At 52.3% G+C, this 27297-nt stretch overlaps 3 protein-coding genes and 1 long non-coding RNA gene across 15 annotated transcripts; 2 read left to right on the top strand and 2 right to left on the bottom strand.

The window, feature by feature from the left end:
* Positions 1–3446: 3446 nt before the first annotated feature.
* Positions 3447–10873, top strand: BCL6B (BCL6B transcription repressor). 5 transcript variants are annotated; one of them, XM_049860585.1, is made up of 9 exons: positions 3447–3481; positions 4022–4212; positions 4436–4657; positions 4767–5108; positions 5617–5741; positions 6346–6510; positions 6605–6735; positions 6855–6992; positions 7583–10868. In XM_049860585.1, the coding sequence occupies exons 2-9, from the start codon at positions 4034–4036 to the stop codon at positions 7700–7702; spliced, it is 1422 nt and encodes a 473-aa protein (XP_049716542.1). In that variant the 5' UTR covers positions 3447–3481; positions 4022–4033; the 3' UTR covers positions 7703–10868. The 5 variants fall into 5 exon arrangements, with proteins under 5 accessions (XP_049716542.1, XP_049716543.1, XP_049716541.1 ...); XM_049860586.1 differs by lacking the exon at positions 3447–3481 and adding an exon at positions 3488–3651 and having other exon boundaries at positions 7583–10869; XM_049860584.1 differs by lacking the exon at positions 3447–3481 and adding an exon at positions 3488–3664 and having other exon boundaries at positions 7583–10869.
* On the bottom strand, positions 8787–12888 carry LOC126062757 (uncharacterized). Of its 2 annotated transcripts, XR_007514137.1 has the most exons (4): positions 12805–12863; positions 11090–11147; positions 10819–10865; positions 8787–8874 (listed from the first exon to the last, which is right to left on the bottom strand). It is a non-coding gene; the product is annotated as an uncharacterized LOC126062757 (long non-coding RNA). The 2 variants fall into 2 exon arrangements; XR_007514138.1 differs by lacking the exon at positions 11090–11147 and having other exon boundaries at positions 12805–12888.
* A 147-nt stretch (positions 12889–13035) lies between these two features.
* SLC16A13 (solute carrier family 16 member 13) lies at positions 13036–17156 on the top strand. 3 transcript variants are annotated; one of them, XM_049860590.1, is made up of 4 exons: positions 13036–13459; positions 13585–13728; positions 14354–15091; positions 16559–17156. In XM_049860590.1, exons 1-4 carry the CDS (start codon positions 13261–13263, stop codon positions 16756–16758), a joined length of 1281 nt encoding a protein of 426 aa, XP_049716547.1. In that variant the 5' UTR covers positions 13036–13260; the 3' UTR covers positions 16759–17156. The 3 variants fall into 3 exon arrangements, with proteins under 3 accessions (XP_049716547.1, XP_049716549.1, XP_049716548.1); XM_049860592.1 differs by having other exon boundaries at positions 13354–13443; XM_049860591.1 differs by having other exon boundaries at positions 13377–13459; positions 13565–13728.
* A 708-nt stretch (positions 17157–17864) lies between these two features.
* Positions 17865–21999, bottom strand: SLC16A11 (solute carrier family 16 member 11). 5 transcript variants are annotated; one of them, XM_049860376.1, is made up of 5 exons: positions 21854–21999; positions 19537–19744; positions 19115–19282; positions 18230–18994; positions 17865–18142 (listed from the first exon to the last, which is right to left on the bottom strand). In XM_049860376.1, exons 2-5 carry the CDS (start codon positions 19736–19738, stop codon positions 17913–17915), a joined length of 1365 nt encoding a protein of 454 aa, XP_049716333.1. In that variant the 5' UTR covers positions 19739–19744; positions 21854–21999; the 3' UTR covers positions 17865–17912. The 5 variants fall into 5 exon arrangements, with proteins under 5 accessions (XP_049716333.1, XP_049716328.1, XP_049716329.1 ...); XM_049860371.1 differs by lacking the exon at positions 21854–21999 and adding an exon at positions 20171–20266; XM_049860372.1 differs by lacking the exon at positions 21854–21999 and adding an exon at positions 20171–20266 and having other exon boundaries at positions 19139–19282.
* Between the last annotated feature and the right edge of the window lie 5298 nt (positions 22000–27297).

Here is a 27297-nt window from a genome sequence, read left to right as displayed (position 1 = left end):
CTGTCTTAGGAAAGCAGGAAAGCCCGATCCTCCCTACCCCTCCCCCTGGCTGGTCTCGGTGGTGGTTGAGGAAAGCCTGGAGGATTGGAATCTGCCATTGCTGTTGCACAGGCAGTTTTTTTCCTTGGGTTGGGGGGGTGGGCGGTGGGAGGGAGAGAGGGGAGGAGAGCTGAAAAGAGCAGGGACCCAGGCTTCAGAGCTGGCCTGGCTTACCCTCTAGCCCCTGCTGCCGTTGGGAACCCCTCCCCCCCATCTCACCCACACTCCTGGTCGTCTGTCTGCTTTCTGTTTGGGGCTCTTATCCCAGAAAACCAGGGTTCATGAATCACCTCCTTGTACCCCACCACTACCCCTCCTTGCCACAGTTCCAACATCACTGTTCTGGTCAGGGGCGTCCACTTAACCACAAGATACCCCATTTTTCCCACCTTTCCCAAAACTGAGGAGTGCTCCCTTAAGAAAGTGGGGTTCAGAGCCTGAAACCACTCCTTCAAATCTAGCTAAGACACATAAAAATAAGGGAAAGCACTCCCTTTCCAAACTTCTCCCTTCAAATCTGGGTTCTAACTCCCATCCCCAAACTGGGTTTATTTGGGGGTTCAGTAAAGAAAGATTTCTAGAATCTGACTTGAGACCTACAAGCAAAGGACTTCACCAAAGCACTATCGTGCCTCAAATTAAATAAGCCCCCAAATCAACCTCACCTGATGCTCCACCCCTCAGCTTCACCAAATGCACCCAAAATGCAGCAAGATATCCCCAAAATAAGGGTACCCCAAAATTTTTGCCTCCCACCCTGGGGGACCTCCCCTTGTTTCTCTCCCCAGACAAGGCTTCTTAGCTATCATGCAGGCACAGGAATCCCCCCTCTCCAAGTAAGTTTTCCACAACTTTCAAATACAAAGCTTTAATCCCCCCAAAACAGCACCCCCTAATCACAAGAGGGAAACCCCGGTGGTGTAGCGGTTAAGCGCTATAGCTGCTAACCAAAATGTTGGCAGTTCGAATTCACCAGGCACTCCTTGGAAGCCCTATGGGGCAGTTCTGCTCTGTCCTATAGGGTCGCTATGAGTCGGAATCTACTCGACAGCAACAGGTTTGGTTTCGATCACAAGAGGCCTTCAAACTTGCTCCCAGGTTCCTATTATGTTCCACTCAAGTTAATGAAAAATGCCAAATTGAACTTCATAACCCTGACTATCTAATCTGAGCCTCGATATTTATACTGTACCGCAAAACTGGTTGCACCCCCAAATAAGCACCACTTCCCTACTTGAAATCAGGCTGATAAGAACCTCAACTGCCCATATACACCAGTGACTATGAACCCCCAACATAAAACCCTCATCCACTTCCCAAAGAACACCCGGCAGGCTCTCCTGATATTTCAAGATGACAGAGATGGGTATAACCTCCAAATTGTAGGTGTCAGAACCCCCAGAACTAATCTAGCTTCAAGATGAGCCCAATGCCTCAAAATTACCATAGGCCCTCAAGTCTGAATGAATGAATTCCTCATAACAATCAAACCAACTCAGCACCCCATAACAAGCAGGCACCCCATCCCACAACTGACCAGATAACATAATATCGATTCCATCCTGATACCAAAGGGAAGCCCTTCCCTAGTCTAACTCCCACCCCCAAACTGGGCAGAGACCACTCAAGGCAACCCTCACATGCCAAAACCACTTTACCATCCTGAAACCTTAGTGGTCCCTGATTCCCAGTTTCTCAGCTCTTCTTTTGTACACCCCACATAGACACTCTCAAATCTAAAGGGGTGGGGCCAGGCCTGGACATGCAGCCTCACAGACAATGGTCAGTGGTTCCTGGTCAACTGTAGACTCTCCTGAGCCCAAATCCAAGGTGCTCCTGCTTTGCAGCTGGACTTAGCTCTGGCTCCCCTTCTCCAAATGAACCCTGATCCCCGAGATCTGCTCAAACGAAATATAAGGGTGGTGCCCATGCCTATCTACTAGATGGGGTTAGCTGGCCCCTCCTGCCCTCTCTACCTCCTGGAAACCTCACTGTTTTCCCTTCTTTCTGTTTACCCCACCCAACTTTCATAAAACTGCACCTCTGAAGACCTCTGGATAGCAAGTCTGTCTTGATTAGAAAAGAAAGTCCTGAACTCAGGTCCCCCTCCTTGTCCCACCCACTGCCCTTGTTCCCAAAAGCCCGTGGTTTTTCACCCCAGGTAGGACTCCTGGCTTCCAGACTGGGTAGGGGGGAAGTCCCCAAAGGGCTTGGGGCCAGGAGATCAAGCTCATTGCCCCTGTCTTAGGGAAGCGGAGACATCCAATCCACCCTTCCCTTCCCCAGGTAGGAATCCACCTGGGGGAAAGCTCCTTCTGTCTCCTAACTGTCCTTCCCTCCGCCCAACACTACTCCCCTCCTAGGAGACAGAGAGGCAAAAAAAGAGGCAGTGCAAAGTCGGGGAGGCTGAAGGTTTCAGCCGCCCGGACCGAACAGATCCTGCGCCTCTGTCACAGCGCACCCCCAGCCGGTGGAGACGATCCGGCGAGGCGAGGCTAGTGCTCGTCTGCCCCCTCGTGGAAGGAGCCAGACATTGCAGAGCTTTACCGACTTGCCGCGCTGGACCCCGGCGTCCCGCCAGCCTCAAAGCGTGGCCGACCGGCGGGCGGGTACCCGAGGTGCTAGAGAGTTAGGATTGGGGGAGGAAGGCCGGGCTTTGAGTACGTCCCTCTGGATCCCTAAAAGGATTCAGAAGAGAATCGGGAGCTAGAAGCCGGACGCCTAGGTCTCCCGAGCGTCTCTCGGCCCCCACCCGGGGCTTTCCCCACCTCCTCGAGGGGAAGCAGCTGGCTCCGGTCGCAGGACAATGGAAGGAAACCAACTAGAAATCATATCCGCCACCTCACTACCCCGCCCAGTCAGAGTACCCCTTTTTTTGAGGACCCTTTAGAGGAGCCTGCCACTCACACCACACCCTCCCACTATCTGAGACCCCACGGGAGCCCACTAACCTCCCTAACCTGGTGCCTCGCTGGGCTCCTCCTTTCTCCTTTTTCCCTTAATACCATGCATGGGACGGAGGAGTTTTGCTGTATTCACTTTCTTCTGCAACAGGCTCCTAGTATCTTCTCCCAAAAGCCACCACACCAATTTTCTGTCCCAGGCCCTCCAACCACCCAGGTCCCATACTTCCAACCTCGATGTCCCCAGCTTCCTCCCCACTTCCAACATTCCCATCCTCAGTTCCACTCTCAGTGGCTCAAGACCCCTTACTTTTCAGTTACGACCACCCCGCGTTCCTGAGGTCCCGCCCTGGAGCCGGAGACCCCGCCCCGGGCTTGCCATCTGGAGAGCGAGGGAGGAAGGAAGGATACAGATCCAGGCGGTCACCCCACCTCCACCCCCGCCCCCGACATCCCGGCGCGATAAAGGCGCCGGGGCCAAGAGGGGAGATAGACCCGCCTCCCTTGAGAAGAGAAGCCGCAGCCCCTGCGGGACGGGGGTAAGAGCGAGAGACTTAGGGGGCCAGACTCCTGGGTCCCCTAAGAGGGGTTGGAGTTTGTTGATGATAGGAAGACTGAGTCCCCAAAATTGGGCTCAACTTGGAGTCGGGGACCAGACAGAAGCAGAATTCAGTGGTTCAGGGAACGGAGCTTCGACTGGGAGTAGGAGGTGTGGACCGCAGGTCGTCTGGGATCTCTGGGCAGGTGGGGTATCTGAGACGCAGGTGCGCAGCGCAGCAGAGGGGAGTGGGGGTGCCAGAGGGGTACTAGGAGTCAAATGAAGGGCGCTGCGCGCTGGATTCCACACGTTCTCCATCGACGCCGGGTTTTGGGAACCTTCAACCCGCCCCGAGTGCTGTGGGATCTGGAAGAGCGAGAGGAGCGCAGAACGATCTAGATGAATTAAGTGAGGGTGCGTGGGCCGGGGCCAGGACTCTAGCTACACCTTAGGAGGAAAAGGCAAACTGAGGACGGGAAGGCGTCGGGTCTTCCCTGTTACGACTGCCTGGATCCCTGAGCCCTCTCCACGGCACCCGCAGGCCGGCGTCGCCATGGGTTCCACCGCAGCCCCGAACGGAGCGCTAGGTTACGTCCGCGAGTTCACTCGCCACTCCTCCGACGTGCTCGGCAATCTGAATGAGCTGCGCCTGCGCGGGATACTCACTGACGTCACGCTGCTGGTTGGCGGGCAACCCCTCCGGGCGCACAAGGCTGTTCTTATCGCCTGCAGGTTCGAGGGACGGGGCTCTTGGGCTGGGGCGGGGCCAGATGGGAAGGGGCGGGGCCATAAGGGATTCGAAGCTAAACCCTGGAAAGCATGAGGCGGAGCTTCCCGGCATGGGGGCGGGGTGATAGTGGCGGAGGCGGGGCTTCTAGAGGTGTGACTTTGCACTGCAGAGTGAGTCTCCCTTAGTTCCCCATCCCATAACATGATCTAACTGCCCCCTTTCCAGTGGCTTCTTCTATTCCATTTTCCGGAGCCGTGCGGGAGTGGGGGTGGACGTTCTCTCCCTGCCTGGGGGCCCGGAAGCTGGAGGCTTTGCTCCCCTTCTGGACTTCATGTACACTTCACGCCTGCGCCTCTCGCCGGCCACTGCCCCAGCTGTGCTTGCAGCTGCCACCTACTTGCAGATGGAACATGTAGTCCAGGCATGCCACCGCTTTATCCAGGCCAGGTGAGGGAACCCTGGCTCAGTGGTCAGCGTGGGTGAGGTGGTGCCCCAAATATCTAGGGCAGAGGCCAAGGTTAGCCAGTAGCACTAATGTCCATCGCATTTTTCCCAGCTATGAACCTCTGGGCATCTCCCTGCGTCCCTTGGAAACAGAGCCCCCCACACCTCCGACGGCCCCTCCTCCCGGCAGTCCCAGGCGCTCCGAAGGGCACCCAGACCCACCTACTGAGTCTCGCAGCTGCAGTCAAGGTCCCCCCAGTCCAGACCCCAAGGCCTGCAACTGGAAAAAGTATAAGTTCATCGTGCTAAACTCTCAGGCCTCTCAAGCAGGGAGCCTGGCAGGAGAGAGGAGTTCTGGTCAACCTTGCCCCCAAGCCAGGCTCCCTAGTGGAGATGAGGCCTCCAGTAGCAGCAGCAGCAGTGAAGAAGGACCCATTCCTGGTCCCCAGAACAGGTACAGAACCTGGAACCATGAATTCATAGAGACTGGCCTCAGCTAGGAGGCAGAGCCACTGGGTCTGGGTGGTCTGGAGGCAGGGAGATGGGGCTGGGTTTTCAGAGACACTAGCCCACCTTTCCACCCCTGGGGTGGTATAAATAGTTAACGCACTTGGCTGCTAACTGAAAGGTTGGAGGTTCAAGTCCACCCAAAGGCACCTCTGGAGAAAGTCCTGGAGACCTGAAAAATCAGCCATTGATAACCCTACGGAGCACAGTTCTACTGTGACACACATGGGGTTGCCATGAGTCAAAATCGACTCGAAGGCAACCAGTAGCCCACCGTAGGGAGTGAGGCCAGGCTTACTCAGCGGGTGGGACTTTGGCAGCACAATTGGATATGGTTCATTGGTCAATATTAACTTACCTCCAGAAGCTAGGCCTTTGGCTCCAAGTTCTTCAGGGAGAATCCCTCTCCATGTAATCTCTTCTAACCGTTTTCCCTGGGCCTTGCCATTTGCTAGGCTTTCTCCAATTGCTGCCACCATACAGTTCAAATCTGGAACTCCAGCCAATACCCCCCATCTCCTCACACCCCAGGCTCAAGAGACCACTGGGTCACCCTCTGAGCGGGTCCGTCCACCACCAGGTGAGAGCCCCTCCTTCCCGACTTTTCTCCTGTGGCTGCTTCAGGCTACTTTGGGCCAAAATGCCTCTGGAAAGGCCCATTGCAATGGTTTCTAAACTTTATTACAAATTAGAATCACCTGGGGGAGCTTTTAAAAATCCTGATGCCCAAGCCACATCCCATAGATCAGAATGTCTAGACGTAGGACCAGGGATTAGTAGTATTAAAGGGAGCAGCAAAGCTTGGATAGTTCTGGCTTACTCCCATCTAGGGCTGAGTGGTCTGCCCAGGGCTTGGCTGGGCCTCTCTGACAGGCTGTCATCTAGAGTGGTACAGGAGAGGAGGGAGAAACAGAAACCTTCACCCACTAATAGGAGCCTCCACTGATCACCACCACTATTGGAGAGGAGATTAGCAGAGTGCTCTGGAGTCAAACAAGTGTGAAGTCAGATCTTGGCTCATCCCTTTTCTAACCATGTGGCCTTGGGCAAGTTAAAAAAGCCCTAGAAGCCTTAACTGTAAACTGGAGAAAAGAAAACCTACCAATGTGTGGTTTGAGGATTCAGTGGTACCCAGGAACTCTCAGTAAATAACTATTGTTGTCATTACCCACCTCCCTGCCCAGGAAGTGATTTTGTCAGCTGCCAGAATTGTGAGGCTATGGCTGGGTGCTCATCGGGGCTGGACCCCTCAGCTCCTGGGGAGGAGGACAAGCCCTACAAGTGTCAGCTCTGTCGCTCTGCCTTCCGCTACAAGGGCAACCTCGCCAGTCACCGCACCGTGCACACAGGTAGCTGTGAGCAGGGAGGAGAGGGTCCTGTGGCTTTGGTGGCCACAGGTGTCCTGAGGCAAAGTCCCTGACCTCCCCTCTTCCCTGTCCCCAGGAGAGAAGCCGTACCACTGCTCCATCTGCGGAGCCCGCTTTAACCGGCCTGCAAACCTGAAGACACACAGCCGCATCCATTCAGGAGAGAAGCCCTATAAGTGTGAGACCTGTGGCTCGCGCTTTGTCCAGGTATGGAGCCAGCCTGGGAGTGAGTTCAAAGGCAAACCTGCAGGAGGGCAGGGCAGGCCATATCTGGAGGGTTCTGTCCCTCCCAGAAGCGCCAATGCAAGGTCTCCCCTGCTTCCCAGGTAGCGCATCTGCGTGCACACGTGCTGATTCACACTGGGGAGAAACCCTATCCTTGCCCCACCTGTGGGACGTGCTTCCGCCACCTACAAACCCTCAAGAGCCACGTTCGCATCCACACAGGAGAGAAGCCTTACCACGTGGGTAGCTGGCCTGGCCTAGGAGTGGGACTCTAAGAAGAGCAGGGCTTGCAATCCCTAGATCTCTTGGAGATAGTGTTAATCAGGGGTAGGGATGGGGTGGGGGAGGGCAGACATAGAAGTTATACTCCTGGATGAGGCCAGCGGTATTTTTCCTCTAGAGGGGGCTAAACAAATAAAAAACCAAACCAGTTACTGCAGAGTAGGTTTCCCCCTCATGATGACCCCGTATGTGCAGAGTAGAACTGTGCTCCTTGGGATTTTCAGAAGCAGACGGCCAGGCCTTTCTTTCCAGGTGTCTCTGGGTAGGTTTGAACCGACAGTGGGTAGTCAGGCACTTAACCGTTTGTGCCACCCAGGGACTCCCAGGTGAGGAGGGAGGACTAATGAGTGGGAAACCCTTTGCTGAAGAAGGCAGGGTCTATCACCTATACCGCCCCTGGGGATTTGGGAGGACGCCCCTGGGGATTTGTGAGGACAGGAGGGCCAAAGCGTTCCTTATCTGACTGAGAGTGGGACAATTGCCCCTAGCTCAAGAACTAAAAGATGGTTGTGGGTGGGGAGGTACCTGACCCTCTGTTCTCCTACAGTGCGATCCATGTGGCCTGCATTTCCGGCACAAAAGTCAACTGCGGCTTCATCTGCGCCAGAAACACGGAGCTGCCACCAACACCAAAGTACACTACCACATCCTGGGGGGCCCTAGCTGAGGCGGGCCCAGGCCCCACTCGCCCCCTGGGAGCTGCCACCAACACCAAAGTGCACTATCACATTCTAGGGGGCCCTAGTTGAGGTGGACCCCGGCCTCACTTGCCTCCTGGGAACCGAGATGCTGTGGGCTCAGGCCTGGCTTCTCCCGGGTCACACTTGGGCATGGGAGTGTGCAAGGCCCTAACAGTATCAGAAATTGCCACCACCTTGATTTCTTACTGGGAAGAGCTGGGGTGGCAGGTCCCGGCTAGATCTGCCTCTGTTTTGCTGGCCAAAACCTCTTCCCCACAACCAAAATTGTCTCTGAGGAGAGCAAGCTAGGGGCTAGGAGAGGGGAGAGACTGGAGGCCTGGTTGCCTTAAGGGAACAGCCTTTAACCCGCACCCCATCTCATTCAGTTTATGTGTAAATATAATTTATTGAGGCCTTTGGGAGGCACCAGGGCCTTCATTCTATTGCATTTCCCAGTTCCCTTTTCCACAAGTGTGATTCACAAGTGACCCAACACACAGAATGTGAGGTCACAGCTCTGCTGGCAGAGATTAGCATTTGGCCTTCTCCTTTGGCTTGAGTATTTTATATTAAGGTATCTATAGAATTGTTCTTTATGCTATTTGTGTGCCTGTTGGTTTGTTTAAAATGGAGAAAGGGGTTCCCTATGTTCTGCCCTGCTATTTCTAGGTCTGGATCCTTTCATTTGCTCTAGGGCAGCTCTGGAAACATGGGATTGTAGAATTGGGTCAGGAACCCTCTCTGGTATTCTGGATGTTGTAGGTTCTCTAGCAGGCTAGAACTGGATCTAGATTTTTCTCTGTTCTTCAAGAGTGATAGGAACCTTTATGGTGAGCCTGAGGTGGAAGTAGTAAATGCCTCCTAGAGGCTGTAGGTATGGTGGTTGGTAGTCTTGCTTGCAAGGTGATCTAGAACCTAAACTGTCCCACTAATCTGGTCACTGAGGTCTGGCTTCACTGTGGTTCTGCATACAAGTCTAGGGTTCTAGACACAAATCTATCATGATAGAGCTCACACAGAGGCTTGAGTTGAGCCCATAATCCTCCCATGGGGGTCTGTCCTTGGCTCCAGGTAGATCCTTCCACAGGAGAGAAATCTGAAATTCCTTATCAGAGGTGATGTGACTTCTGATCCTGCCAGCCTTTAAGAATGTTATGACCTACGGAAGAATTAGAAAACTCTTTACCTTGACTAAATCTGAGACATGACCTATTCTTTACTGAAGAGGCATCTGGATCTTGAATGATCCTTGGGCTTTTCTCTACCAGAGATGGGCCCCTTCTTCCTTGAACAGATTTTTTTATATTATCTGGCAAATGTCTAGATTCCAGAAACTTCTCCTTTGCCTCTATAAGTCACAGGTGCTTGGTAACTTTCTTACCTTAGAAAAGCTGGGTCTGTGACCCAGTCTTTCTGTCACTGCATTCCTGCCTGACACCAGTGAGTGCACTAGAACCTTCCACAGGGAGGAAAAAAGGGCTGAGTTCCATTCTGGGATTGCTGTAGATTATGGTTGATATTACTGATGGGATTAAAAGTTTAAAAGGTTCCTTGTGATTGATTGACGGACAGATCAAAGGCCCCTTCTAGTTAACCAGTCTCCTGGTAGGATTGAGAGGTTGGTTAAGGGGAACAGTTTCTGGTGTAGGCCAAGTAGGGGGAGTGGGATTACCTCTTGGCTGGGTGGAGTATCTTGAATGTTGGATGATACTCCTTGATTTACAGTCCTGCACCTTGTTGCCCTGAGGATTATTTGATTAAGGGATATGGGGTGGGGGTAAAGAGCACTTTTGGATTTGTAAGGTAGAGGTTCCTCAAGATAGGTCAGTACTAGTGGGTGTCACTTGGGGACTGGTGAGAAAGCTACTCTTCTCCCTCTTTTCTTCTAGCTCCCCATTGCTGCATTGCAGAATTGGGGAAGGAGGGAGGGAAAACAGAGGAGAGATGTGAGAAGGAATTATGGTTTTTATTTAGTAGATTGGATGGGCAGGTGGAAAGTGCCTGGGGGTGGAGGACCACTGTGGAGATGTTAGATTTTTGCAAGATCAGATTCTTGGAATAAAGAAGCCTCTCAGTGTTGCCTGGTGTGTCCTGGGTTCTTGCCAATGGGAAGCTGGGGACTGAGGGAAGCTGGGAGTTTAGGGAAGAACGGTCTTGCCTCCTGGATACCGTCTTAGATTCTGTGCCTGTTCTATCATCCCATCCCACCAGACATTTTCAACAGCCTTTGCTCTCCCCTTCCCCGCCCTTGCCTTCCGGTTCATTGTGTAGGGACCTGTGACTTCATGACGTTTCTCCGGAGCCACCTGCATCCTGCTGCTCTGAAGTCACTTCCTGCCTGAGGTGTGGAGGCGTCAGGGAGAAAGCTGAAACCCACCAATAACACCAAGAAGTTGGGGGATGAGTCTGTGCTGGGAATCTTAATGCTTGGGACCCCACCACCGAGGAATAGGATGAAGTGGGGGAAATGGGTAGGATTTGGGTCCTCTGAGGATAGTGGGCTAGAGGGGGCAGTGTGAAGGCTGTGTAGTTAGAAACAACATGCCAACTCCACCCTCCCCAGCAATGGTGTCTTGGTATCTATCCAGGCCCAGTGCATTGCTCCTCTCCCACCCTTGTCCTGGGTGTGTCCTGGGTGTGCACAGATATGTTCTGACCCAAGGGCAAAGGATCACTAATTCTGATAAGTTACCCTCCTTTGGGCCTTACATTCCTTATCTGTGAGATAAATCAGTTAACATGGTCTCTCAAGTTCCTCCTAGCCTGAACAGTTGTGTTTCTCAATGTTGTAAAACCCATGACCTGGATTAAATATTGAAAAACAAAAAAGGAGAAAGAAAACCAAAACTAAAACTTCTGTCTTTACCCGCTACTACAGTTTATCTCCTGTTGAGAATAAAAAGACCAGCTATTATTACTTATCTCCTCCTACATCCCAGGCCCTAAACTAAGCATTTTAGTGCATGATTTTCTGATTCAACTTGCCTCCCCCCAAAAAATACAGCCCTCAAAAATAGATACTATTATTATCCCAAATTAATAGATGAGGAAACCAACTGTGACTTTAGAAAGTAAGCTCTTAGCCACTGTTACACAGCCATACCTCTCCGTGTGTTTTCGGCATCTTCCCCATCAGCCAAGGTTTTGTCTCTACTTACAGAAAAAAAAAAGTAAGAAAGAACAATAGGGTATGGCTATTTTCATTTTCCACATATAAAATTATAAGGCTTAGACTTAGACTTTTAAACTATACAGCTTCCCTCCTTTCTTCTTTCTGGTATGCCTCTCTCCCCACTGGTCTGGGTTTGAGCCCTTTAGCCCAAGGTTTCGAGGTCATGGGCAGCTTGAATGATAATGAGGAATAGGAAACATACCGTGCCAAGCAACAGAATGTTGCTAGAAACGTGAACGTCAAATGTGCCTCCGGTGAAACTTTAAAAGAAAATGATGAACACGTGATTGGGCAATGGAGGAGGGGCGATGCTTTTTATGCAGTGGCAAGGAACTTGACTTAATTATGTTCAGATGTTTGGTAGAAGGTAGAACTTGTAAGTGATGAACTTGGATATCTGGCTGATGAGATTTCTAAGCAAGATCATAAAGGGACCTCACCACTACCAAGAAAGAGGAGCTGGGAGTGAAGCATGGCTTTTGGACCTGGGGTCCCTGTGCTGAGAACCTCCTAGATCCAGGGGAAGGTCCAGGCCAAGACACATGGAGATCTCCAAGGAACACCAGACCTACAGTTGTTGAAAGGAGATGAGAACTTTCCCCCAGCACCAACACAGAAAGAAAGCCTTGCCCCAGAGCCAGCACCCTGATTTTGGACTTGTAGCCTCCTAAACTGTGAGATGATGCACTTTTGTTTGCTAAAACCACCCACTTGTAGTATTTCTCTTACAGCAGCACTATTGGTGCTATATATAGTGGAGGGAGAGACCTGGTGGTGTAGCGGTTAAGAGCTCGGCTGCTAACCAAAAGGCCAGCAGTTTGAATTCACCAGCTGCTCCTTGGAAACCCTATGGGGCAGTTTTACTCTGTCCTATAGGGTCGCTATGAGTCAGAATCGACTCACATCAATGGGTTTAGTTTGGTTTTATTTATAGTGGAGGGTCTGGGGTGTACTTGCTAGGGACCTGGGTACTGGGAAGGTAGGAAGGGCTGACTGCTCCAGTGGCCAGGGTCATGGCCTGTCTCTTTAGTCTTTCCACCATGAAATTTAAAAAAAAAAAAAAGCTTGGGAAGTGGCTGTTTCTAGGGCAGAGGAAAAGGTTCCAGCCCCACTGAGGAAGGGGTAGGTGGTGTTGGTGGGGCCCTTGGTGAACTCACAGCCACCCTTCCTCTCAGCTATTTTTGTTCTCTGTGACCTGTAGGTTTCCTGTTGGTAGGAACAGAATCAAAAGTTCCCACCAGGAGTTCACCAGCTCCTTCCCCTTTTCTCTTCTCTTGTTCTTTGAACCCCTCAGGAACTCAGGGATCCAGGCATCTAGATTGTAGGAGCTGAGTTAGTGCCTCAGGAGCTCTGCCTGGAATGTCGTCTGAGTCTCATCTCATAACTTCTCTCCCCCACCAAGGACTATGCAACTCCTGGGCCCCTCATTAAGCAACTCAGCGCTTTCCATACCTGAACCTGTTCACCCATCAGCCCCCCTCACCCTCCCACCCCTTATGGACTCTTTTTTTTTTTTTTTTAATTTTTATTGTGCTTTAAGTGGAAGTGTACAAATCAAGTCAGTCTCTCGTACATAAAATTTATATACACCTCTAATGAGACAGCACACTCCTTCCCTCCACTCTATTTTCTTGTCCATTCGGCCAGTTTCTGATCCCCTCTGCCCTCTCATCACCCCTCCAGACAGGAGCTGCCCACATAGTCTCCTGTGTCTACTGGCCTCATGGACTCTTTACAAGTGGGTCTTGGTACTGAAATCTGGGCGAACTGGCCCGCAAGATTAACGATAGAAGCAGAAGGAACGCCTGGTAGGTGCCTGTGGAACAGGGGTCGCTATCTAATCGGCCTCTAATGCCCCCTCTTTACGCATGCGCCCTACTCACCCTGTCCAGCGCAAAGCCCTAAACCCCGCCTTACCTTCGAGTCCCGCGTCCCCTTTGGCGAGCTGTGTGGACCGGGATGTTGGCCGGGGTGGGCCAGGTGCTGAGAACCCCAATGATAAGAGACTATACAAAGGGAGAGTGGTGCGCCGGAGGGGTGTGGCCCACGCTTAGTCCCGCCCCAGGCTCCCTGCTCGAACCTTGGCCCCGCCCCGACCTGCCGCCCCGGGCCTGGGCGCCCCTCTCCGGGCCTGCGGAGCCACGCCCCCAGGCTCCTACTGCCCGGCCGGCACCGGCCGGGTCTCCGCTCCTCTAGCGCCCCCCTGGGGGAGAGTCGCAGTCGCCTGTCGCCGCCCACGTCACTGCCTTCTTCTCTACCAGCCTCTCGTTCCCCGCTCGGCCCCGACCGCCCGGCCGAGTGGCTGGGCGGGTGGGCAGAGGTAAAGCGTCCTGAGCCCGGTCCGTTGGTGGCGGCATCCCTGCTACCGCCCAGATGCTGCGCAGGGCTGAGCCCCCAGACGGGGGCTGGGGGTGGGTGGTGGTGCTCTCAGCCTTCTTCCAGTCGGCGCTGGTGTTCGGGGTGCTCCGCTCCTTCGGCGTCTTCTTCGTGGAGTTTGTGGCGGCGTTTGAGGAGCAGGCGGCGCGCGTCTCCTGGATCGCCTCCATAGGAATCGCGGTACAGCAGTTTGGGAGTGAGTGCCGCGCCTGGGTCCAGAGTCGGAAGGGAGAGGGGACGTGGGGACAGGGCGGGGGCGGGGGGGTGCTGCTGGGGAAGGACTCCTCAGATCTTCTCGCAGAACCCCTTGCTCTTTTCCAGGCCCAGTGGGCAGTGCCCTGAGCACGAAGTTCGGGCCCAGGCCCGTGGTGATGACTGGGGGCTTCTTGGCTGCACTGGGGATGCTGCTCGCCTCCTTTGCTACCTCCTTGAATCACCTCTACCTGAGTATTGGGCTGCTCTCAGGTGAGACCTTGAGCAAGAGCAGAAGACTAAAATGCCTGGGTCTTTGACCTCTGGACTTTCACATTCTTCCTGCTCCTTCCAAAAGGCTTAGGGAGAATAAGGAAAATATGGCTAGCACTTATGCCCATAGGGAAGTTAGGAAATTCAAAAATGATGAATCAGAATGTATAAAATTAGGGCTAGTGGGACTGGAGTGTAGAAGGAAGTGCTACTATAATATCATACCAAGTTCTGTGGCTGTGAAATAGATATCATCATCCTATTTACACATGAAGAAAGACTCTAAAAGGTTATGCAACATGGCAAATGAAGGCCACCCAGCCAGAAATGGTAGAGCCTGCATCTAACTCCAAAGTTCTGTGCTAGTTACTTTACAAACATTATCTCTAATCCTCCACCATCCTGTGAGATACATTGTCCCCATTTTGCAGACGAGGAGATTGAGGCTGAGAGGTCAAGTAAATGCACCCAAGGTCCCACAGCTAGAAAGTATCAAAACCAGGACTTTAACCCAGGTCTTTGAGACTCCTAAATCAGTGCTATATTTGCTGCTGGGCAGTGTTGAAATTACTGGGGGATCTGAGCCTTCTAAGTCCCTCAACCCCCATTTCTTCCTTTTTGGCAGGCTCTGGCTGGGCCTTGACCTTCACTCCGACCCTGGCCTGCCTGTCCCGTTACTTCTCTCGCCGTCGATCTCTAGCCATGGGCCTGGCACTGACAGGCGTGGGCCTCTCCTCCTTCGCCTTTGCCCCCCTCTTCCAGTGGCTGCTCAGCCACTATGCCTGGCGGGGGGCCCTATTGCTGGTATCTGCCCTCTCCCTCCACCTGCTGGCCTGTGGTGCTCTCCTCCGCCCCCTCTCCCTGGCTGAGGACCCTGCTGTCGGTGGCCCTAGATCCCAGCTTGCCTCCCTCCTCCATCATGGCCCCTTCCTGCGCTATACTGTTGCCCTCACCCTGATCAACACTGGCTACTTCATTCCCTATGTCCACCTGGTGGCCCATCTCCAGGACCTGAATTGGGACCCACTGCCTGCTGCCTTCCTACTCTCAGTGGCTGCTATTTCTGACCTTGTGGGGCGTGTAGCCTCCGGGTGGCTGGGAGATGCAATTCCAGGGCCCGTGTCACGACTCCTGATGTTCTGGACCACCCTGACTGGGGTGTCACTGGTCCTGTTCCCCGTGGCTCGGGCTCCCACAGCCCTGGTGGCTCTGGCTGTGGCCTACGGCTTCACATCAGGGGCCCTGACCCCAGTGGCTTTCTCCGTACTGCCTGAACTGGTGGGGACTGGAAGGATATACTTCGGCCTAGGATTGGTGCAGATGGTAGAGAGCATCGGGGGGCTGCTGGGGGCTCCTCTGTCAGGTAAGGGGAATGAGGTTACCTGGTGGGCCAGGGTGCCGTGTTGCACAATTGGAGGCAGTGGTGTCACTAGGGGCGTGCGGGGGTGAGGACCACACCAGGTGACACCGTCAGAGGGCGACACCAAAATAACTTGTCTATAAAACTTTTGTGCAGTGTTTCAGCAGAAAATTATTATTTTTTATAAAAAGTCACTGTAGTTATAGTCCCTATAACAACAAAGACATTTTTTGTAAGCCCAGCATACATGTATCAATATAATTACAAGGCTATAAAACTCTATGGTAATTTACTTTTTGAACCATTAAGAGCTTGGCTGCTAACCAAAAGGTTGGCAGTTTGAATCCACTAGCCACTCCTTGGAAACTCTGTAGGGCAGTTCTACTCTGTCCTATAGGGTCACTATGAGTTGGAATCTACTCAACAGGCAACAACAGGATTAATGCCCTCCAGTCAGAGCTGTCATTGTTACCCAATTACAATGACAATTCAAATCACTTTGTTTCCCCTGCAGGTGCTACAGGCACATGCTACAGGCACCCACTGTTTTTGTTGCTGCTGTGTTTTTACAGGGACTAATTTTGTCGAATTTTTTGATGTAGCTACAATATTGTGGTAATGAGTATTTGTGAACCTGTATCAATAACTGTTTTGAGAATGAAGTAGTAATTAAAGAAAAAGGAGTGATATACAGGAATTATGATTCACAAGTAACATTAGTACAAAAAACCTTAAGGACTCTGTATGATCTGGTACGGGAGGGGGTCCACGGGGGCAGGCGGGTAACACCATGAGTTACCGCACTGGGTGACACCAATGCTAGTGCCACCAATGATTGAAGGGGATATTATTCACATTAGAGTGTATGTGAATACCACCCCCGGTATTATACAGTGCACAGCCTGCATGGCCATTCATAGCAGCCCCCAAATGCACACATGGGACAAAGAAAACTGGGGCTGAAAAATTGAGTGGAAAGACACAGGGAGCTAAGTGTAACCCTTGGTAGGGTGCCCAACTTGAATTTTTAGAGGACCTGGTTGCGCCTGGCCACACTTAGCATGCCACAGTGTCTTTCCTTTCCCTTGGCCCACTGGGCCCCAGCTCAGGTATCTGAGCTGTCTGGTCAAAGGTCTCCAGGCTCAAGATGCCAGAACCTTCAAACCATTAACATTTTCCTCTTTAACTATTAACTGAAGGTAGAGAAGGCCCACCATTACCAGAAACAAAGGCAAAGGTGTGGCTGACTTCATGTGGATCCCCAAATCCCCACTGGCTGGTTTAGAAGTTCTTTCTGAAGGCAGGAAAGGGGTTGAAATTACCTCTTGAGGCCCCTTGTGAACCAGAGTTCTCCATCCAGTCCAACCTTTGGAATTCAACTCTTTTTCTTGTCTCCACCCAAAAATGTGTCTTAGCCATCAGCCCCAGGGAACAGATCACCCATGTGTATTCTTTCTCTCTTGGGCCTAGGTTACCTCCGGGATGTGACAGGCAACTACACAGCTTCTTTTGTGGTGGCTGGGGCCTTCCTCCTTGTAGGGAGTGGAGTTCTCATCACCCTGCCCGGCTTCTTCTGCTTCTCACCACCTACCTCAAAGCCCCAAAATCTCGTAACAGAGGCCCTGGATGCCAAAGTTCCTCTTCCCAGGGAGGGTATGGCAGAGGGTTGAACTCCAAGGAGGGGCAGTCAGACCCAGAAAGCCTGAATTGCAGGTCTTCTCCTCCTGGCCCATCTTGGCCCCCATGGAACCACAGTGCCTTAAGCCTCTTGCTCTGCTTCCCCCAGAGCAGGCGTGGGGTGCCTGCATATGTGTGCCAACCTTTTGTATTTTGTTAAGGACTCTTTCTCTTTTTCTTGGCTTCACCAACGTTTTCTGAAGAATCCAGAGCTCAGCCTACCCCACTGAGTTGTGAATCAACTGTGGAAATCAAAGGCCAAGAGGCTTATCATGTTTTATCTTTAGTGTTGCTTCTAAGCTTCTTCTCTGAAGACAAAGATGTTTGGGAAATAGGAATGTCCCTTTGAAATAAAACTGGTAAGAAAACTGGATAACAATCAGAACGTCAAGCAGAGCTCGGACCCATCTGCTTCTTTTGGCTAAATGGAGTCATGGCTGGAGGGTGGAAGGGCCGGTGTCCAGAAGCTCTGATGGCCCAGAGCATTTGAACCCTGAACTCTGCCCTCTGGGCCTCCCACCTACTTACTTCCCTTTATCCCACTATTCCCTGTGACTTAGGAAAGAAATTAAGAGAACAGCAGGGGATAGCTTGGAAGGAGGGAAAAGAGCTGAATCTGGGATTCCTGTATTTCCCTCAGGCCAGTAGGAAAAAAAAACAAACCGGTGCCATGAAGTCGATTCTGACTCATAGTGACCCTACAGGACAGAGTAGAACTGCCTCATAGGGTTTTCAAGGAGCAGCTGGTGGATTTGAACTGCCAACCTTTTGGTAAATGGGCCAGTAGAAGGAAACTGAAATGCAGGCAAAGAGTTAGTTTGGGAGGTCTGGTTACTCAGGGGAAAGAAGGATGTGACCCCACTCCTCCCCTCCTCCGATAGACTGAAGCTGAGGGGCAGACAACTTCTGCAAGATTCCATATTATGATGACAAGAATTTGGGGAAAGAAAATTCAATAGGCTGGACAGATAAGACTCCCCACCCCCCCCCCCCCGCCCCCCAGGCCTATTGGAATCCTGTTCCTTTCAACCAGGCTTTTTATATATCTTAATTAGGACCTTTCCAAGACCCTATATTGGTTAACAGTGGAGCTTGCAGGAAAAAAGAATAGATATTTTTTATTGGGGGAGGGGCTCAAAGAAAATGATCAACAAGTGGTGTTCAGAGTGGAGTGGGGGTCTCTGGGGGAGAGAAGGGCAACCTGAGGAAGGGAGAGCAGCTCCCCACTCTCAGGGGGAGGTGTGGCTGGACGGGAAGTTGGACCACAGGAGGGCAGTGCCCTGGGCAGTCCCACGTAGATGAAGCTTCCAGAGAGGATGAAGGAGCCGCACACGAGGAAGGAGGCAGTGAAGTCTCCTGTCTCATCTCTTAGGAAGCCTGAGAGGAAAAGTAAAGAAACTCAGAAGCCTCGAACCCCCGGGGCAGAGGAGGGTTAGGAGCAAATCTGCTGACTCAGGCCCTTACCTGACAGAGGAGGGCCCAGGAGCCCCCCGAGGCTCATCAGCATCATCGCCAGCCCTGTGGCCTGCATAACACCTCCGATGCCCACTAGCCCCGGAAGCACCCCGAAAACCAGCGGGGCATAACTTCCAGCGCTCAGCCCATAGGCCCCAGCTGCTGCCAGCAGAGGCCCCCCCCAGCCCTCGCTTCCCACCACTGGCACCAGTCCCACCGCCAGCAATCCCAGGCCTGTCAGAGCCCCGAACACCGCCAGCAGCCGCGGGAGGGGCACCCAGCCCTGGTCCGCCAGCCACCCGCACACCAGCCGCGCGGCTGCGTCCCCCACAGCAGCTACCGCCACCACCAGAGCGGCCCCATACCCGCCCAGTCCCCGGTCTAAGGCGTGGGGGGCCAAGTGTACGTAGGGGACGAAGTATCCGCCCCCCACCAGGGCCGTGCCCAGAGCAAAGACCGAGAAGGCCGGGCGAGTGAAGAGACTCAGGCCGAGGGCCGCTAGGGGCCCCCGAGAGGAAGCCAGAGGATCGCCCGGGAGGGCCAGGGGTCGCAGCAGGGCGCCACACGGGGTGAGATGGAGAGTGGTGGCGCCAAGGAGGAGCAGGGCGCCCCGCCAGCCGAAGGTGTCAAGGAGGAGCTGCAAGGCCGGCGCCAGGAGCAGCGAGGCGGCCCCGTTGCCCGTGAGCGCCAGCCCCACGGCCAGGACTCGACGGCGCGAGAAGTAACGAGAGAGGGTGCCCAGGGCAGGGGCGAAGGCCAGGGCCCAGCCGGAGCCTGCGAATGGACAGGACGGGCTGAAGGCAGGGAGCAGGGCGCCTGCCCCAGGATTCCCAGCCCTGCTCCTCACAGCAGGCCCCCACCCTGCTCACTCCCCCACCTTCTTCCTTTAAGGACCTGGGCATTCCCGCCGCCCCTCACCAGCGAGGAGGCCCAGACCGAGGTACAGGTGCAGCAGACTGCGGGCAAAAGCCGAGAAGACGAAGCCGAGAAAGGTGAGGACACCCCCAAACATTACCACGGGACGTGCCCCCCAACGGGTACTCAGGGCGCTGCCCACCGGGCCTGGAAGGGGGCGGAGTCAGTGAAAGACACGCCCCTGAACCCCAAACTCGGCCCAGCACTTCTCATTGGCTGTTTGCCTGGCCTAAGTCCCTCCCCCGGCCCAATAGCCCCTCCCCTTGACCTCCAACACCCACGGTTCTCTGGAACAGGGTTCCACCGGCCGCCCTTTCTCAGGTTGTCAGGTCATTTCGCCGGCTCCCCAGTCACGGCCTCTCCACCCTCATTCCCGCCTCCCTCCTGGGGGCCCCCCTCACTGGCTGCCTGCTGCACGGCCAGGGCCAGGGCGCTGACCCACGCAGTGTCCTGAGCGCTCCGGTCGAAGTGCTCCGCGAAGTCAGGAAGGGCAAGGCCCAGGGAGCGTAGCATCCCGTACGAGAGCCCGTTCACCGCGAAGGCCGAGGCCGCGACCACCCAGCCCCAGCCCCCATCCGGGGGTCCGGCCGGCTTGGGGGCCATCGCCGTCTGCAGGGGTGGGGAAACACCTGTCAGCGAGGTGTCCTCGTCTGTGCCTCGACTAAGGACCTAGCATTCCTGAGGTTCAGTCCCTGGCTGCGAGCCCGGAGGGAGGGCAGGTCACCCCGAGACGACAGGGCGGGGGCGGGGGCAGCGAGAAACAGGCCTGGAGATGGCGCTTCTGGGTCGGCGTGAGGTACCGGGACGGGGGCGGCCGGATGCCCCAGGCCTGGGGCTCCCCCTCCCCCACACCCCCTTTCCCCCTTACCGACCTCTCCGGGCGGTGGGGGAAAGGGAAAGGCGAGGAAGGCTCGGCTGGGTTGTCGCCCCGCTTCCCGGGCGGGCGGGGCCCCGGAGGGGAGCGAGGGCCGAGAAGGAGCCGAATTTGAACCGGATCTCTCGGTAAACAGAGATCACCACAGGGGCCTGAGCCACCTGGGACGCAGGGGGTACGGAGGGCGGGGGCGAGCGGAGACAGTCAGCCAATCCGCCGAGCTGCGGGTGAGGCGAGAAGCTGAGTCCCACGGGCATTGAATTATCCACCCACACCCCCAACCCCCGGGAAGGGAGCCGGGCGGAGTGAATGCCGCCCCGCCCCGCCCCGCTGACGCCTACGCACCTGCCGGCTCCTGCGCAAGGCTGGGACCAGCGGACTGCAGTCCCGGGCGAGGCCAGGGGCCGTAGGCAAGGCATGGACATAGCGCCCCACGGCCTGAGAAGCTGAGGGTTTGTGTTCCTAGGGGACGCAGCTGAGGACCAGGTAAGTCTCGGATATCAAAGTGCAGACCTCCACTGAGTGCCTGCTCTCTGCTCAAATAACATGACCTCAAGAACAGAGGAGGAGGAACCCCTCACTATGAGGACTTGTGATGTGCCAGGCACATATTTTTTATATGTTATCTTTTAAACATGTTAAGGAGCCCTGATGGCGCAGTGGTTAAAGCCATCGACTGCTAACCGAAAGGTCGGCGGTTGGAAACCACCAGACGCTCCGCGGGAGAAAGATGTGGCTGTCTCCTTCCGTAGAGATTTACAGTCTTGGAAATGGGATCGCTATGAGTCCAGTCGACTGACGGCAGTGGGTTTAGTTTTGGTTTTAAACATGTTATCTTTTCATCTTCACAATAACTCTATGAAGACGGTGCCATCTCCGTTTTAAGGATGAAGTAACTAAGGCCCAGAGAGGTTAGGTGATTTACCCAAAGCCACCCAGCTAAAAACTGGTAGAAATATTCGAACTTGGGTCAGTTCAACTGCAGGACCACACAGGGAGAACACACCTGGGACTGACATTGAATTTGCTATAGTTGAGAGAAGTGGTCTGGAGATGGCTTGATAGGAAACTGCTCTAAAATGGGCAAAGCTTTTGCAGGGCTTGGGATTCTAAGAAAGGGGTCACTGGGAGTAGAAAAGGATTCCTTTTACGGTGCAGACAGTTAAGAGCTGACTGCTAACTGAAAGCTTGGAGGTTTGAGTCCACCCGTAAGTGCCTCAGAAGAAAGGCCTGTCAGTCTACATCTGGAAAATCAACTCCAGGGAGCACAGTTCTACTGTGACACACATGGGGCTGCCATAAGTCAGAATCAACTCCAAGGGAACAGATTGGGTTTTATTGGTTTGGGGGAGAAAAGATCCTTTCGATCAGAATCTCTAAAGATTTTTGAAACAGATTTTCAAGAGAATTGAACCCAGATATTGATTTCTTGAAAAACTTTAGAAAAAAGGATCCTTTTTATAGGTTAATGTTATGAGTCGGAATCAACTTGACCGCAACAGGTTCGATCTGGTTTATTGCTCCAGCTATTTAAATCAAGAGGTTTGGTCTTGGTTTTTTTAGCAACTCAAGGTTGGAGATGCATCAGTTGAGAACCACATGATGGCAGTGTTTCCTAATTGTTGAGAAAGCATCTTTGAGTAAAGAAAAAGTTTCTTCAGTGAGAAACTAAACCTAAAAGGCACAGCATGACCTTTGATGGTTTCCATTGCCTATTGGGGAAAAAAAAAAAAAAAAGAAAAGAAATTTCTCTACTTGGTGTATAAGGCCTTTCACAGTGAAAAGGAGACCATGCTACCTTTCCATTCCCTTTCCCTCCTCCCTTCTGGGCCCTCCCATCTCACCTGCTCCAGGAACCCACCAGGCTTTTTCTCACTCCTGAATCATTGCATATGCCATGCTGTCTGCTTGAAATGCCCAAGATGGGGTACAGGAGTCCATGAAAGCTTAAGGGCCTGCCACGTACACACTAAGAAAGTGGCCCCACCGGTTTCTCCAGCAAGGGATAGTGTTTGTGAAAGGGCACCAGGAAGGTGGAGCCAGCAGGTTCTCAGCCACCCCAGAGTGCCATTCTGGGAACTTCCTGAGAAGGCTGGTGGAGGACTCTGCTCCCAACTGAATGAGGCCACTCAGATGACTCCCTCTGGGTGGTGAAGTAGAAATGTAGGGTGTCTTAGTTTCTTAGTGCTGCCATAACAGAAATATCACAAGTGGGTGGTTTTCAAGAACAGGAATTTATTTTCTCACAGTTTAGGGAGCTAGAAGACTGAGTTAAGGGTGCCAGCTCTAAGGGAGGGCTCTCTCTGTCAGCTCTGGGGGAAAATCCTTGTCTCAGCTTCTCTAATGTTCTTGGCATTTCTTGGAGATCTCCACATGGCATCTATCTTTCCGCATTTATCCTTGCTTTCTCTGTGCCTAATCTGATCTTTTATATCCCAAAAAGTATTTTGTCTAAGACACCCTACACGACATGGTCTCGTTAACATAACAAAGATATCCCTATTCCCAAACCAAAACCAAACCCAGTGCCATCGATTCCGAGTCGATAACGACTCATAGCGACCCTATATGAGTCCCTATTCCCAGATGAGATTAAATCCACAGGTATCCATTAAAAAAAAAAAATTGCCTCCATTCTGACTTATAGCAACCCAGACTGCCCCATAGGGTTTCCAAGGGACGGCTGGTGGATTCAAACTACTGACCTTTAGGATAGCAGCTGAGTTCTTAACCACTGCATCACCAGGGCTCCATCCACAGGTATAGGGGTTAGAATTTACAGGACACAGTTTTAGGGGACACAATTCAATCCAAAATACAGAGCAAATAAGAGACTGGTCCCTCTGGGTCTGGAAGTTGTCCCAAATGATGCTGAGTACTTTTTGAGGATACGTATCACCTTTTCTTATGAATCCAGAAAGGCTTCCCAGAGCCTGGGACTGGAGTGATTGGTTGTGAAAGGGCACATTTCTCTTCTACCTCATGTTCCCTATTTTCTTAGCCAAAATTACCATTACTATACATCTTTTTGGAAACCCTGGTGGCATAGTGGTTAAAATCTATGGCTGCTAACCGAGAGGTCAGCAGTTTGAATCCATCAGGTGCTCTATGGAATTCCTTTGGGGCAGTTCTACTCTGTCCTATAGGGCTGCTATGACTTGAAGGCAACAGGTTTGGTTTGGTTTTTTTACATCTTTTGCTGGAACCCTCCTGGTGCAATGGTTGAGTGCTCAGCTGCTAGCCGAAAGGTTGGTGGCTTGAACCCACCAGCAGCTTCAAGAAAGAGAAGACCTGGTGGTCTGTTCTCACCAAGATTGCAGCCTAGGAAACCCTATGGAGCAATTCTACTCTGTCCTATAGGGTCACTATGAGTTGGAATCGACTTGATGTCACACAACAACAACAACAATACATCTTTTGGAGTCCCTAGGTGGTGCAAAGGGTTGAGCACTCCACTGCTAACCAAAAGGAAGCCCTGGTGGCATAGTGGTTAAGTGTTATGGCTGCTAACCAAAAGGTCAGCAGTTCAAATCCACCAGGTGCTCCTTGGATACTCTATGAGGCAGCTCTACTCTGTCCTACAGGGTCGCTATGAGTCAGAATCAACCTGATGGCAACGGGTTTGGTTTTGGTTAACCAAAAGGTTTATGGTTCAAGTCAACAGGAGAAAGACTCGGCAACCTACTTCCAAAAAATCAGTAATCGCATGTCTGCGAACTAGGCCTACAGAAGTGAACAGAGACAAAAAAGCCCTGCCTTTGTAGAGCTTATGGTTTAGTGGGTGACAGATAATAAACAAAATGGATTAGTAAAATATGTATCATGTCACATGGTGAGAAGTGAGTGCTGTGGGGAAAAAAGGCCCACTTTAGGGACGTGAGATAGCATCAGTTCTTAATAGGGTGTCAAGAAAGGTCTGACTGGAAAGTGATACCTGAGCAAGAGTCTGAAGAAGGGGAGGAGCTCTGGGAGGAAGAGCGCTCCAGGCAGACGGCACAGCAGGTGCAAAGCCCTGTGATGGGAGATCTGGCGTGTGCAAGGATCATCGACTTGCTGTCCTATAAAGGAGTGAGCTCGTTGGGAGAGGAGCAGGTGAGTCACAGAGGAAAAATGTGGGGTGCCAATTCTTTAGGCCTTGAAAGCTATCGTGAAAGAAGTTCATACATGATGCAAATGGTTAATGTACTCAGCTGCTAATGAAAATGTTGGCGGTTCAAAACCACCCTGAGGTGCCTTGAAAGAAATGCCTGGTGAGCTGCTTCTGAAAGGTCACACAGCCATTGAAAACTGTATGGAGCACAGTTCTGCTTTGACACACATGGGGTCACCATGAGTCAGAAGCGACTCGACAGCAGCTGGTTTTGTTGGTATACACCTGGTGCATATGCAGGTAACGTAGTGTAGAGATTGGGAGAGAGGACTCCTCAGCTAGGCTGTCTAGGTTTGAAACCCAGCTCTGCTACATAATAGCTGCATGACTATAAGCAAGTTACTCTGCTTCTCTGTGCCTCTGTATCCTCATCAAACGGGGATAGCAGTAGCCACCCAATAGAGCTGTTCCAAGAATTGAAGGAGTCATCGTGTGCACGTAGGTAAGTGCCTGGAACCTGATCTGTGTTAGCTCTGTTGCTGCTATTGTTGCAACTTCCTGGATCGATCCGCAGTGCCCCTCCTCATTCTCCCCCTTGGCTACTTCTAATGCCTCCCACGTTGGTCTGTGAGTTCTCAATAACACCACGTGCGTTATAAAATGTGAATGGCTATAAAGAGGTTAAATGAATATTTCTGGGTTGGTTTTTTTGTATGTGTGTGTCTTTGTGATTCACTGGTTTCCTTAGCATTTTCCAAAGTTTATAAGAAAATTCAGGTCTCCCTATCTGGACTCTAAAAGCAAAAGAGAAGAAAGGAATCACATTCAGTTTTATTCATTTAATCCTTCCTATAAAGTATTTATAGACACTGACCATGCCAGGTGCTATGCTTAGGGCTGGGGATGGAAATACGAGTAAGATACAGTCTCTCCCACCCAGACCCCCACAATTCAATCAGAGAAACGGCCGCATAAAGAGAAGAAAGAAACCTCAATACAAGAAATGGAGGCACGTTCACCATAGAGTGGTGCTGGGAGGAGCTGACTCACTCTGCTCAAGCCTGCTGGGAAGGCTTCACAGAAGAGGAGCCCCTTCAGCTGGGTCTTGAAGGATGAGTAGGAGTTTGCCAGATGGATGTGTGGGCAGGGGCACTCCAGGCAAAGGGAGCCGCTTGTGGAAAAGCACAAAGGCATGAACCAGCTTGGCACATTGCTGATTGATCGGGGAGCCGTAAATAGCTGCTGTGTGGAGAACAGTATGTAGGAGAGCAGTGTAGGAGGAAACTGTGCTGGGGCAGGGGGTCCCGTTGGTAACGGCCTGGAAGGCCAGGCTAAGGAATTTAGATATTTTTCCCAGCGACTGATGCTTCTCAAGATTTTCCATTGAAATAGCATTTGGTATTATCAGAGCCTGAGTGCAGAAGAGAAAGGACTCATACCACAGCTGAAGGAGCCAGAGGAGCCTGAGGATATAGGCCTTTTGTGAGTGGGAGATTTCTTTAAAATATCTTGTTTTACATTAAAAATTTACGTGAAATTTTGCATCGTACTTCACTGTACTTCACAATAGTCTTTGGTGCCTATGTTCATAGGGACGTCATGTTTTATTTTTTCTTCTCAAATATTCAGGAAAAAATACAACTCTCCAGGAAGATGTGCATGTTTATTTCAAGGTTTTGTTTTCCTTGGTATGTTGCCATTAACCAGGGTGCATTTTGGATAACAGGGAGCCACTGATGGCTTGGGCATCACCTCCTCTGGGAAGTCCTCCCTGACCAACCCCTCCTGACCTGTATTAGGTACCTACCCCTCTGCCTATGCGAACCCCCCTCAGAGCCTGCAGTAAGGTCATCCCTTTTTGTCTGCTGCTCTCGCCCCTCACATTGCCGCTACACTGTCCGGCCCTGGAGGTGGGACCTTGCGTTACTGATTTCCATGTGTTTGACACCCAGCGTGGAGCCTGACATGTTTGTTAGGTGAGCGATGAATCACTGAATGAGAGGGATACTGAATCAGGGAATCACTGCATGAGCGGATTCAGTACTCAGTGCTTCAGGGGGAGTGGCATTATCACAGGAAGGGGTTGCTGATGGACCCGCTGATAATGCTTGACTCCAACACTGAGAAAACCCCAGAGGGTGGTAGGGTCTTCTGGGAGATCACCAGAAAAGGTTAATGGTTGGGTGTGATTTGCTTTAGGGACCACAGCATCTGGGAGTGTGTCTTTGAGAACTTTAAAACTGCTCAAGAGCTTTCTTATGTGAGCCTTTACTGGAGGTCCTCTGGGGGGGGCCCTGGGGCCTGCAGCCCTGGAGGAGTGGAGAGCAACTTGAGATGAGGACCTCCAGGAAGCCATGCGCAGAACCCTGCCATTCCCTAGTACACCCACCAGGGGGCTCCCTCTGCAGACGGGAGATAGGGACGGAAGGCGGCAGGTCAGATGGATGGCATTACCCACACAAAATATTAGCTCTATCTGAGGCACTGAAAAACTTGAGACTCTCCCGTGCTTGGTCCCGCTGATCTTGGGCTTCTGTGTTTGTGTGTCAGAACTCATCTAGATTCCAGAGGGTTTAGAATCAGAATCACCACAAAGCTGGTTCCTGTGAGGAGGCTGTCAGATGTACCTCCACTCTTCAACATTTTTAATATTTCTGACAGCAGTTGTTCCCCGCGTGGCACACTCTACTTCTCTGCTGGGCTCGATAAAATCTATTGCCATGGCCACACAGAACTCACAGACCATGCTCACAGTTAAGTGGTTTAACTGTAACAGGCTACAATTTGGGATTAGGACCAGGAAGCACATAGGTAAAGTCTATAAGGCTTTCCAAAAGTGGAGAGTACACCCCTCCTCCCTTCAGTGCAGGATGGCTCTCTCAGCTTCCCTTGGGCATACATGCCCCCTCTCAGCTATGCACACCCCCTCTTGGCCCTCTCAGGACAGGCCTGTTCTCAGCCCTCACGTCTGGCCCCCTCTCGGCCTTAAGGTTACAACTCAGCATAGCTGGGGCATCTGTCACTGCCAAAGGCAGGCCAGCTCAGCCCCCATACTGCCTTCTGCTTTTCCACTGCTAATTGGCCCAGCTCACAGCCAGTGTAGCAGCTTGCTCAACTCTCTTAGCTGTCTTCCTAGCAGCAGGTTTTTGCCATCATCACCAGCTCTGCCTCAGGGACCTTTCTGGACTCCTTGCTGTC

The sequence above is a fragment of the Elephas maximus genome, chromosome 19, assembly GCF_024166365.1.
Source record: "Elephas maximus indicus isolate mEleMax1 chromosome 19, mEleMax1 primary haplotype, whole genome shotgun sequence".
Lineage (NCBI taxonomy): Eukaryota > Metazoa > Chordata > Mammalia > Proboscidea > Elephantidae > Elephas > Elephas maximus.
This window is presented reverse-complemented; position numbering and strand designations above follow the sequence as displayed.

What these genes read in the sequence shown, in the direction of transcription:
- SLC16A11 (XM_049860371.1), bottom strand. Translation starts at nt 20,266, where the DNA reads ATGCCCGTGGGACTCAGCTTCTCGCCTCACCCGCAGCTCGGCGGATTG. An exon ending in CCGTACCCCCTGCGTCCCAG is followed by an intron (nt 19,745 to 20,170) that starts GTGGCTCAGGCC and finishes CCACCCCTGCAG; the next exon opens with ACGGCGATGGCCCCCAAGCC. An exon ending in CCTGGGCCCTCCTCTGTCAG is followed by an intron (nt 18,143 to 18,229) that starts GTAAGGGCCTGA and finishes TTTTCCTCTCAG; the next exon opens with GCTTCCTAAGAGATGAGACA.
- BCL6B (XM_049860584.1), top strand. Translation starts at nt 3,545, where the DNA reads ATGATAGGAAGACTGAGTCCCCAAAATTGGGCTCAACTTGGAGTCGGG. An exon ending in TCACCGCACCGTGCACACAG is followed by an intron (nt 6,511 to 6,604) that starts GTAGCTGTGAGC and finishes CCCTGTCCCCAG; the next exon opens with GAGAGAAGCCGTACCACTGC. An exon ending in CAGGAGAGAAGCCTTACCAC is followed by an intron (nt 6,993 to 7,582) that starts GTGGGTAGCTGG and finishes GTTCTCCTACAG; the next exon opens with TGCGATCCATGTGGCCTGCA.
- SLC16A13 (XM_049860590.1), top strand. Translation starts at nt 13,261, where the DNA reads ATGCTGCGCAGGGCTGAGCCCCCAGACGGGGGCTGGGGGTGGGTGGTG. An exon ending in CGCGGTACAGCAGTTTGGGA is followed by an intron (nt 13,460 to 13,584) that starts GTGAGTGCCGCG and finishes GCTCTTTTCCAG; the next exon opens with GCCCAGTGGGCAGTGCCCTG. An exon ending in GAGTATTGGGCTGCTCTCAG is followed by an intron (nt 13,729 to 14,353) that starts GTGAGACCTTGA and finishes CCTTTTTGGCAG; the next exon opens with GCTCTGGCTGGGCCTTGACC.